The sequence below is a fragment of the Sprattus sprattus genome, assembly GCF_963457725.1.
Source record: "Sprattus sprattus genome assembly, chromosome: 2".
NCBI classification, from domain to species: domain Eukaryota; kingdom Metazoa; phylum Chordata; class Actinopteri; order Clupeiformes; family Clupeidae; genus Sprattus; species Sprattus sprattus.
Window position 1 is genome coordinate 60,323,655 of NC_137921.1, and position 12,709 is coordinate 60,336,363.

The 12,709-nt window shown below is 39.5% G+C and overlaps 1 protein-coding gene across 2 annotated transcripts in view; it reads left to right on the forward strand.

Annotated features, from left to right (window-relative positions):
• The window catches only part of cd2ap (CD2-associated protein), a 52,984-nt gene that overhangs the window by 29,845 nt on the left and 10,430 nt on the right, over positions 1–12,709 (forward strand). For both annotated transcript variants that reach the window (XM_080860777.1, XM_080860778.1), the window contains exons 9-11: positions 1,947–2,045; positions 9,857–9,893; positions 10,676–10,835. In XM_080860777.1, the coding sequence (XP_080716903.1) occupies positions 1,947–2,045; positions 9,857–9,893; positions 10,676–10,835 (296 nt within the window). The remainder of the gene's footprint in view (positions 1–1,946; positions 2,046–9,856; positions 9,894–10,675; positions 10,836–12,709) is intronic.

Here is a 12,709-nt window from a genome sequence, read left to right on the forward strand (position 1 = left end):
AGTCACTACCTTTTTTTAGTTCATGACATTAGCATTACCCTGTCCCTGAAATTACTGTATCCTTGAAACATATGCGAGCCTAGCTAGTGCAGCTAGTGAATATTAGACCAAGTTAAATTGCATAAGGCTAGCATACTGTATCATTTCAAAGCTATACTTAACTAGAGGAAAGTTCTGTCTTTGTCAGGGTGACATTTGACTCCGTTTTGGTTTGGGAAACAGGATAAAATAAACCCGCTTGCGTAGCCTCTCAGGATAACTTGTATAAATGTTGTACCTACCCTATTAGCCAAGAGTTCATTTTCTATTTGGCAGTTGTGCTGCCGAACTCTATTTGCTGTTATGGACAAACAGTTTCGAAAATCTGAAATATTAATTTTTACTTTTGTGAGGATTTTCTGTTAATTTACCAGACTGCAGAGCAGAGGACACAGAGAAAGATTTGGACAAAATGTGATAAAATCCATTCTCCCCCCTTACTGTGTTCCTCCTCACTCTGAAATCAAGTAATGGAATAGAATAGAATAGAACATATTTATTTGTCATTGCACAATTGCAACGAAATTGAGGTGGCAGTTCTCAGACTTCAGTGCTATTGAAAAAGAAAAAACAAAAACAATACAAATATACAATATAACTATACAAATTTACACTATGAATACTCAGCTTAACAAAAACAAGTTTAAAAAAAAAAACACAAGACATATACATTACACATCAAAGAGACAAATACAGGTTAGTTTTGTGCATTGTTAAGTGCTATGATGGCTCTTGTATAGAAGCTGTTTCTCAGCCTGTCTGTTTTTGAATGAGAGAAGGAAGTGATTGAGAAAACGGGCAGAGGTGGATAGATAATTAACGGTAAACTAATGTTTTATTAATAAATGCATAATTGTTTCTTCCTTTTGAAAGTTGTGAAGCCTTAAAATAAGGCTTAGAAGGCCCTGACGTGCGCCACTGCTGTAATTGTAGATTGATATGTGCACACCAAGCTGTATCAGTTTAGCATGAAGATGATCTGGGATAATGGTCCACGATGATGACAACCAAACTGAAGTCAACAGACAATTACAATGAATAAACCAATGATGACACTAGAGCAACTTGTACAGTTACAATGTAAGAGCAGGCACAGATGTTTCAATGTGGTGCTCCCAATCAACCATGTTATAATTAAGCAATAAGGTTCGAGAGGCAGTACGGTATCGTCAATAATGTACTTGTTCGAGGGAGTTGTTAGGCCCGACGCGCAGCGGAGGGCCGCCAAACCCTCGAACAAGTACATTATTGACGATACCGTACTGACTCGAGTACCTTATTGCTTTTATAACACGGTTGCCAGCGACTTTATAAATATTAAGTACAATTAAAGTAAGCAGTAAGCTGCCTTTCAGCACAAAAAAAGTTGTAGACACCAAACGTTGTGTATCGCATTTCAGTAGCCAAGAGAAAATAGTCCCCCTTTGTGTGGCTGTTGCTATGCAACAGACAAATAGCATTGGGAACTTAACGTCTGTTAGACCTAGCACAAAAGCTACGTGTGTTTCAAATGGGTTTTTGGTCTAAGCGCTAAAAGTCAACTACAAATAATATTCGAGACTTTCAGTAAAGACTTTCAATACTCTGCAACATTCGCGTAGCACAGAAACAACTAACCGAGTCAATTTAGACATATAAAAAGTCGTGTAGATAGCTTAATTCGCATGAAACATTCCCCACTACATTAGCCACAACACGCCGCCATCTTGGATAGATATTTCCTTTTGAGTGCGTAATGATATGGAACGCTCAGGTAGATGAAAACAGGTCGTACAGTTACTATACCGTAGAATATAGCACACCCCGGAACTAACTCTCAGAATGGTGGATTCCATCTACCCGTGTTATAATTCCATCTACCCGTGTTATAATGGCATTTATTCTGATCTAAATCTCTGCTGATATAGGACACAGGAGAACCTGGATGGTGGCGAGGAGAAATAAATGGCAGATCAGGAGTCTTCCCTGATAACTTTGTGGTCTTGGTCTCCGAAGTTGACAAAGAGGTAAGTGCATTCATTTTTCTACTCCTCTTTTTACCAGTATTATTTGAAGTGAAGAAGGCTATTTTAATTTAATTTGGTTTGTGAAAATGGGTGGAAATGTATTTAGTTGGAGATATCGGAGCCAAGATTTAGACTAGAACTATTTCTCTTCTGTGTTCATGTTTCCATTGTTTCCTAAACGCGCTGACGTTCCTTTCAACCTCCCAGTGATACTCCCATCTCACAGAATACAGTCTATGTTCCCAGTACTAGTAAACTTAAGTATACACATTAGCATAATGGGAATATGAGCAACAGGGCTCTACCTGGGGGAACTTCTAGCTAGCTGGTTAGAGGTGTAACGGTACCTGCATGTAAGTGCTGCACACAAGACTGCCTGACTACAACAGTGCTTGGCCATTCACAATAACCATTAGAATGCTCATAATCTGTGGCCATTTGGCATGGTTACAGACAAAGGGATCTTTATTTGATTGGAAAGATACAAAGATGGAAAATATTATAATATGAGATTAAAATAATGTCATGAAATCAAAAAACATACTGAAATCTAGGTTTAAAACATTGTGTTAAAGTTATACACTTGTACTCTCCAAATAATTCTTAACTAATGCTTCTCAAAAGGAGTTTTTACTAAGATGTCTTAGCAAAAAGATACATCACAGTATCAGCAATGTTAACAGTGTCAGGGCTCTAACATAAGGGCATCCCATTGCCATTCCAAAAATGTATTCTTAAACATGGAACAAGCTCACACAAGCATTAGCCATTGTTAGATGTGCCAGAGGTTTTGGGAAGTCCAGGAAGGACTTTGGTTCATCTGTTGAAAGCCATTTCAATCACACTGAATTCAGAATACACCAGTTGCAACAGTAGATGTCAGTCAGTCATTCACTCACTGACAGCTGTGGTGGTGGAATTTTAAAGTATACACATCTGAGTATGTCTGTCTTATCACTGCTAGAATCGGACAACAACCAAGTTCCCAAAGTTAAACTTTTTACGATACGTGGTTGGTGCTTAAAGTTAGCTAGGCATGGTAGGCCAGTGGACTACAGGCACTGAATGGGGTCCTCTGTGAGAGACTGGAAGAAGAGAAAGGTAAAACACTGGCCGTAATAACAGTGATTTTCTTCAGTTTCTTTGCAGTCATTGATGTAAACAGACACAGGTGTATCTCTTTAGGAATCCTCTCCATGTTGTCAGACCCGTAGAACAACATTTATGAGCCTTCGACAAAAACAAGCGGTTTGCTTTGACATGCCTATTTGTCTCATAGGATTCCACTGTAGGCTATGAGTGTGTGTGTGTGTGTGTGTGTGTGTGTGTGTGTGTGTGTATATATATATATATATATATATATATATATATATATATATATATATATATTAGTGCTGTCAGTTTAACGCTAATTAACGCAAACTGCGTTTTTTTTGTTTGTTTTTGTTTTAGATTAACGTTCTTTTTGGCCTCGCAAACTGTGTAGCAGGCTAACGTTACATTTGAGTGAATGGTGAGCGCAATACAGCGAAATGGATTGAAAGTTGTGTTGTGCAAAAGAAGCGAGCTTCACTGTTGTTTGAAAATGTCAACAGGCAGCTGACTGAAAGCACAGAAGAAGTAGGCTTACCTTTTATTGGTAACTTTGTTACGGTTCATTGTTTTTGAAATAAGAGGCCTGACCTCTGTCTGAGTCCTTGTTTATCTGAAATATTGACTTTAATATTTTATTTTGTAAAAAAAATACACTTTTTGGTGCGTCTGGGCATGACAAAGGCGTGTACCGAATTTCGTCGAGCAATGCCAAACTAACCCCAATGCATAGGGGTTTTTGCAATGTTCTAGGGGGCGCTACAGAGCCATTTTGCCCCGCCCCAAAAAACCATCAACGCAAAAGATCTTAGATTTCCTGGCATAACATCCCTGCCAAATTTGGTGAGTTATCGACCAACTTAAAAATAATAATAACAAGAATGGGAGCGTTCAGAGAATGCAAACCTCCGCCTTGTGACCTTGACCTTTGACCTAGACATCTGAAAATCTAATCAATTATTGCCATTATTATATTACCCAATCTCCCCACAAAGTTTGATGGAAATCGGTCCATGCGTTTCTGCGTAATCCTGCTAACAAACAAACAAACATACAGGGGCGAAAACATATAACAAGAAACCATACAATTACAATAGGTCTTCACTACATTGCAGCTCAGGCCCTACTAAGAAACCACACAGATACAATAGGGCTTGGACATTCTATCTTTTACCCATTTTATACATTTAAACGTCCGTAGTATTTGGTTAAAGTTTATTTTATATGTTACTGTGAGATATGAAATTTGTTTTCATGTCCCTACAGTTTCTTCACATTACAGTCTTACCACCGACAGGAAGTGGTACATTGTCAGTGCAATGCAGATGAGTTTTGAGTCTTAAGTTTGTGGTAGATGATATGCTCTAGAAGCGCAGGCCAAACTAAAAGTCTGGTTCACTTTCTGAAATAAAGTAGGGTCATATTGTCACAGCTAGGGTGGCAGGAAACTTGTCCTCTAAAGTTAGAAAATACAAACAGAGAGACAGTGAATCAGTTAGATAATCAGCAGATTAAAAACAGAAGAAACTAATACATTAAGATGAACACTAATACATTATAGAAAATATACTAATCTTGTGGAGGCAGTGGGAATGTCTGTTTTTTTTTTCACACACACACAAAGACAAAACATGCCCTCACCTGTGTCTGCCATCTTGCTTTATATGTCATCAGGCATTACAATTAAAAAAATACCTAAACTCACTATTTCAGCATTCATTGAGATGTCGCACAATACAGTCAATTCCTGAACATCAGAAGCAATGTTGACATCTTAAACCTTGTCTGGTCTCCCGGCCTACGGCTTAAAATATTCAACATTCACCTTGTGATGTCGCTTGGAAATACCCTCACTGTCAACCGGACTGGACACTTATTGGTTGAGATGGACTCCACTTTAAAAGGTCCTGTCCAACGTTCTTTCTTCCCCTAACTTAATAGCTTCTATGTTTTTTTGCCAAGAGGTTCTCACCCCCCCTCCTTGACATTAAAAATATTTAACAGAAAAATCTCAAAATCTGCCTTTGGTCTAACCTGGGCAATTTGAAATGTTCTCCTGAACCATGGCAAGAACTTCAGTGAGTAGGTTGCCGTCGAAATGAGTGGGTTTGGCCCGAAAGCTCAGAGACAAGAGTAAGGGTTCAGATTAAAGCTTTATTATGCTTTGCAAATATTCTTGAGAACTGCTTGGCCTCTCAATAGGCAGAGGACAAAAAACAGCAGTATCAAAACACTATTAACAAACATGCTAAGCCTCTAAACGGGGAAGAGGACACAATGCAGCATTACATAGATCAATTAAAATACCTGCTAAGCCTCTAAATGGGGTAGAGGTAAAAATTCAGCAGTCACAAAAAGGTCCACATACAAGACAAGACTAGACTAACTAAACAAGACAGAACAATGGACATATATACACCTGACAGCCAGCACCATTTTTACACACGGGGGGGAAGACACAAACACTAAACAAAACACAATGACAAGACGGACCCGAGACACGAACATAGTATTCCTTCACAATTATAAACCACATAATTCACTATGTAATAAATAATGTCTCAAAAGGATGTAAACCCAACCACTTTATCCAGGTGGTCTGGCCCATACCATTGTTTGTGTCCCCTCTGCCAGTGTAGGCAATAAGCAATCACCATCAGGTGGATCCAATTGCAATCAGTCGTATGAGTGATAGTGTGTGCGTGTGTGTGCAATCCATGTCTGTTTGGGTGCGCTAGTGGTTGCAATGATGGGGAGAAGTGCGAGTTCATGTGCGGTCGCACCACGACCGTCACAAACCCATAAACAGCAAAGAATGGGCTCACCATTACAAATGAACTAAACTCAACTGGACATGTTCAACATGTTCACATGTATTATAAGTTGGGCAATACGTACTGCATTCACAAACTCTCTGCCTTGGTCGGTTCTTATCTTTCTGACGCTGCCCAATGCGGTAAAAGCGTTACCATAAACCTTAAAGGCTTTAACTTCCAATTGTTACACTGACAAATAAAATGACTGTCTGAAATCCTAAACCAAGTCAAATGTACAGGTTTGTCTATCTGTCAGAGCTCCAGTATAACAGTGCCAACACCCAATCCTTCATAAGTTGTTCTATTCACATGCTTAAGACTTTGTCACCTCCTTTGGCTTTGAGGGAGGAAATGGAACACACGTCACAAGTCCACTGTAACCAAAACTCCACCCAAGTCCATGTACAATTCCTTTAGATTGAGGCGAACTCTGCTGTTTGGAAGTAGCAGATATTTTTTTGTTGTCAAACGTTCACAAGCTAGCAAGATTTGATGGGTCCTTTTACTGTTGGTGTAATCAAACCCAAGTTAGTTCGCTAGCTTTAGACAAACCATGAGATGGGTTTATTTAATGTTTTTTTTAATGAAATAAAATAAAGTAATGCAAAGCAAAGCAAAGGCTTGTTTACTTTGTAACTTTACATCAATGGCAAATCTGAGGGATGCTTCTCATGGCCAATTAGTATATGCAATTAGAAACAAATCATGTTAATTATTAGATTAATCTTGAAATCGCTTGACAGCCCTAATCAGAATATATATTTTTTAAGTTTGTTGATTTGTGGTAGGTAGGTTATATTGTCTGACAAAAAAAAATTACACAAATAGAATTAAGTAAAACATAAATTATTAAACATTTAAGTGGTTGTATACGTCAATGTACAATGACATATATGTTCTGTCAATTGATACAAATTGCAAAATTTGCTGTGGTTAATCGTGATAAATCAATTTTGACTGAACTTTGTAATAATGGATATTTAAATGTAAAATGAATGTAGAATTAACACAAAGGAAGAATATTTTAATTGAAATACTGTTGTTTAACCCGACAGACACAAAGCAGGTAGGAGTAATCAATGTAAGTAATGAATGTGGAGAATGGAGTGAGACTAAACATGATTGAGCAAATGCTTAAAATGTCCATAAATGGGCGCCTAATTATGGGGATTGATACCTTTTATAATTAAGCAATATGACACGCTCAACATGTTGTTGGTAAAGAATTGTCCCATTGCCCTGATTCAACCACAGGGAATCTGAACCCCACTAACAAGAATGTCATATTGCTTTTATACAACCGTTAAATTGGTTCTACTACCAACTAATTGAGTTTGAAGGCACCAAGTTATGATTTCTGTTGTTGATTTTGATTTTGTTTATTCATTATCCCCCCTCCTCCCCACTTATTTTTTCTATCTGGAGTGTTATGCATGCTTGGCTCGCAGCATGGCAACATAAAGGTGAGGCCCTACGCAGGTTGCAATTAATAATTATACTAATTAATGAGTACATTTATTAAAGAATCAATGACAAATGAAAAGAATGTCGGTGTAGTGGAAGAAAGCAAAATTGTCACACCAATCAGTGTGGAATAACATTGCCTATTAATAGAAAAGCCAAATGCTGTCGGAGTGGACAGCCGGAATAAAAAGTTGCCTCCCATTTTGTGCGCTCCCTCTATTTTAGGAATGAATGGAATGTTGATTTAGTACAATTCAACACTTAAAGTATATTGAATGCGCAGTGATAGCTACTGCTTAAGAGACAGAGGGGTTGTGCCAGGATATCCCTACTCACGGAATGGCTCTTGTTCAATCAGAAATTGTTGTATGATTATGTCAAGAACTCATTTCAACATATTGCTCTTCCTCCTGTGAAAGCATGTGAAGTGAAATAGAATAGCACTATGCTGTACTGAAAGGTATCAAGAGTTGTCATTTTATTGTTCAATCACTGTTGTGCCTAGCTTACATTGATGTATCCAAAAGTTAACAGTATGCTGAATTTGGCTTAAGTACCGTAAATCCTGAAATTGTGGCCGGGGTCTTTTATTTACTTAAGCAGCACAGCGCACAAGCCTTTTTTTGGGACAGGCTTGTATTAGGGGAAGGACTGTATTTCTTACTTACTAGAAGAGAGGCAAGGGAATTTTATTTATATAGCGCATTTCATGCACATATGTCCTTAACTCAATGTCCTTAACATCAACAATATACAGTATAATAACGAATTAAAATGATAAAAATTAAGAGTAAAATGAAACATTTTACAGGCCTCTTATCCCCTGTCCACTCTACTTACTAGAATTGTATTATTTAAATCAAATAATGGGCATAATACCAGTAGGCTAATATCATTCATTGTATATGCTTTCAAGACTCCCTGCATCCATTTACCTTTAGGCTACCGGGTATTTAACTGAATCTAACACTACCGATAGATGAAACCAGTAGGCCTATAGGCTTATCAACTTTCTGTAGTCTAACCATTTAGAAATGAGTCAGTAATAAACCATAGTGTCAGTCTTACAATCAAGCAAGTCAAAAATATCACTCGGCCAAATAAAAAGCTTTAAGTTTAGCGCGTGGCGCTTTATGTGCAGTGTCAACGTAACAATAAACATCTGGTACCATTAAAGGACTTACGCAACAACCAAATTCATCAGCAACATCTGAATGGGCATAGCCTACCATTAGGTCAAATGGAGCAAACAAACTCTGAACTAAATGGTGTTAGGGTTAATCCTTGCAAAATTCATCTAAACATAATACTTAGGTTAACATCCAAAATGATAGCTCACCAGCAATGAGGCAGCATTTTTTACAGCTGTTTTCGGTGTCCCCCTCAAAACCCTCTTCCCCTTCCTCATCATTGAAAACAACAAGTTCAATATTAAACAGCTCCTCCTCGTTGTTCTATTCATCCTGGGCTACAGCGTTAACCTAGGGCAGAGGTTCTCAAACTTGGGTCCGCAACGCCTTGCCTGGGGGTTCGCGAAAAAAGTCTGGCTTTCAAAGGTTAAAAAAAAAAAAAAAAATTTATTGCAATACAGTATACAAGACATATAGGCTAATGTTGCGCGATGCACCAGTACTAGAAAGGTACCACGGAAACCTTATAAAAAAAAAAAAGTGAGTTGGCATTGATGTGGCATTGATATGCAACCCATGCTTGGAGCCGTGGGATGAAACTGAATTTCCCGATGACTGACTGCTGCCAGTCTGCTGTCAGTCCGTTGTTCATCCAGCCGTTTGCTGAAGTTGCAATCACAGCGCTGACTATCTGTCTAAAATCCCCATTCGACGGGGTTATCCAGGCTAATTTTCTTTCTACCTCCACCTGCTAGTCAGGCTCTGGTCTTTTTGGCTGCATTCAGTTCATTCTTTTGCTTCTTCCAGTATCGAATTCATCTCGGGTCAATGTCAAACTGCTTTGCTGCTTTTTCCCCCGAATGTTCTTCAGCATACTCAACACCTTCTCTTTAAATTTAATATCAAATTTTCGCCTTGGTGCCATAGTCTACTGTTTTATGATCCCTTTTGGAAAAAGATTGACAATAGTAGGCTACGATACGTGTATTTAGGTTAATCAATAACAAATTGCCAGACGCGGCCCTTTTTTTCCTTATCGACCATGTCACTGTCGACTATCTGAAGCCCAGCCTCTAATTGTATCCGGTCTTTATTTGAGGATTTACGGTATATTTGAATAGACTATGTGATTGTAATTCCTAACATCTTACCACTGAGTTTGCCCAAACACACAAAGAAAACTACCAGTCCAGGGCAAAAATGGAGAATGTTTGATTTCTATAACATTTATAGAGAACAATTCATTCTTTATTGTATGGCTGAACAGAGGGCAAGTGTTGAAATATGGTCTTTTTTTCTTATGTCACAGAAACCAAAGAAGCCACCGCCTCCTTTGAAAACTACAGGTAAGATCAGTAAATGTCCGGCAGACGTGTTTCTTGTTATGTGATTCTAGTTGTTTCTTTGTGATTGATTCATAGTTTCATATAATGTTGCTTTCTCAAATTTGATGTAATGATGCAAACTAGGGCCGTAGACAAAAGTTACTAGAAAACCTACCGTATTTCTCTGGCTATAAACCGCACCGTATATAAATTACAGTACAGTATTTTATATGTCAGTCAAGTTACTAAGTTCTATATATGAATGTGAATATGACTGCACATTTGTCATAAATGTTTCACAGTATAGGTTAGTTTGTAAGCCTTCCGTTTGCTGATTAAGATGATGGCTTACAGATGGTAGCTAGCTTACTAACTCAAGTTTACTCCAAGACAGGATGTGTATCTGTAAACCAAAGAATTTTGGTTTCATACTTAAAGAAATAAGCTTTTAAAATGATGCTCCAGTTTGCGGAATTCATTGGTACATTTGCAATTGACCACATTTCTGCATATTTTGCCTATTTATCTAAAAAAAAAAAAGCATTGATTTTACAAATCAAAGTTATGCCCAGTGGTCTCAGTCCCTGACGCTGCTTCATGTCCTGTTTGCTTGATGTCAGGTGCAGGATTAGATGGAATGATGACTGCAGTGAAGTTGCTTAAAATAGTGCATTCGCTTGACAATTGCTACTATGTTCCATCATCAAAATACTGAATATAAAACTGAAATATACTGTGCACATACTTTTTCTATACTGTATGTCCACTTCCTTTACTTAACAAGTATTTTCTGTTCTATTCAGGTGACAAAGTGGTTCCAGATCCCAAACCATTAAAGCCTGTTGCTCCTGTGGTTCCACCCAAAAAACCCATACCTCCCCCTGGCAAGGGCCGCTCAGGAGCTGGACCTCCAAAACGACCTGACAAACCTCTAGCACCCTCTCCTGCCACTCCAGCTGCTAGGTTAGAGAACATCATTTCTGCATGTCTTCCTTTAGTAACTCAGACTGTAGTCTTACAGTCCCACACATACTTACCAATTAATCTCTCATTCAATCCAGGTCATTTTGAATTGTATGGACAGCTATCTATAAAATACCTGCTTTGCTGAGGCAACAACAATTCAACATTTAGGGGCTTAATGGGCGAAACGATGTATTTTATTTGGGGCAGGGACACACACCAGTTACCAATAAAAGAATCACAGAAACACACATGTCTGAGATGTCAGATATCAGCGTTAGCTATAACAGTTTATTGTACGGCTCTTCAGAATGTTCCGAGAAGTTCCGTTGATTTGAATGGGTCACCCCAATGTTCGCAGGTCTGTTATTTCTGTATAATGACTGCTATGAAGAATTGCCTGTATACCCCTAAATATCCAATTACTAGTTGCTTCAGCAAGGCAGATATTTTATGGACAGCTGTCCAGACAATTGAAAATTACCTGAATTTTAAAAATGTATGCTCTAATAGGTAGTGCGCCTGTGATGAATCCATATGTTGAATCTCACCAACAACTGAAATTCTAATGCGCTGAAATGAATGCTGGATGTAAGTAGAGTTGGAAGGAACGCAAAAGTAAAGCACTGCTGTAATTCGCCTAAGAAGCACCTCGCGTTTATAGCTGTTTATACCTGTTTTTTTTAAAGAAACTTTGTATGCAGCACTAATTATTTCTACCTCCCCTTTACCCACTTTTATATCAAAGAGGGAAGGCTCAATAAGAGTGGCAACAGCACTATGGCGACAGAGGGAGGTAGGGGATGACTGGCAGACTGGCTGGGCATCTGGCTGTCCAGAGGGCCATGAGAGCCATTGATTGGTTCCATGTCCGGGTCAAAGCCCTGGGATACCCGGTGTATTTGTACCCAGAAGCTCTTCCCCTCCATGTAGCTACAGGAATAGAAAGATTTATCAATGTCTTTGTTGGTTTGCCTGGCTCGGTGCACAACGCCCGCATCCTCCGGCACAGCCCCATATACCTCTGCGGTAACCATCCTCCGGCACAGCCCCATTTACCGATGCGGTAACCATCCTCTGGCACAGCCCCATTTACCGATGCGGTACCCATCCTCTGGCACAGCACCATATACCGTTGCGGTAACCATCCTCCAGCACAGCCCCATATACCGATGCGGTACCCATCCTCCGGCACAGCACCATATACCGATGCGGTACCCATCCTCCGGCACAGCACCATATACCGATGCGGTACCCATCCTCCGGCACAGCCCCATATACCGATGCGGTACCCATCCTCCGGCACAGCACCATATACCGATGCAGTACCCATCCTCCGGCACAGCACCATATACCGATGTGGTACCCATTCTTCTGCATCTGCATTTGTTCTGTGGGAGGAGGGTTTGAGCAGCCAATATACCTGTTGACGCCATACCCAGTAAGATGGGCGTCACAACCAAGGTTAATATATTCAACCCCTGTCATTCTAAAGCTTGCTCAATAATTGAACATGTGTGCGGCGTATCCAAGACAAGGTGGAGGGTCATATTATTCAGTGCACTTCAGGTGGACACCAAGTTCATGCCAGCTGTCATCTTGACATGCACGGTTTTGCATTATATATGATAATGTGCCAGTGGAGGAGTAAGATAAGGGTGCTGAGAGAGGAGGAGGAGAACCTGCCTGTTAGCCTGGATACCGGAACCAAACCCTGCCCACATATTTTTTTGGTCTGGAAGTTCGGTCTGGCACTGCTCTGGTGAGGAGAAATTATGGTCGAGCCGAAGTGGATCTAGCCAATCAAATTGTCAGGGCGGGCTTCATACGATGATGGACAGATGGCTTGAGTTGAATTAACGGTAGATTCGAAA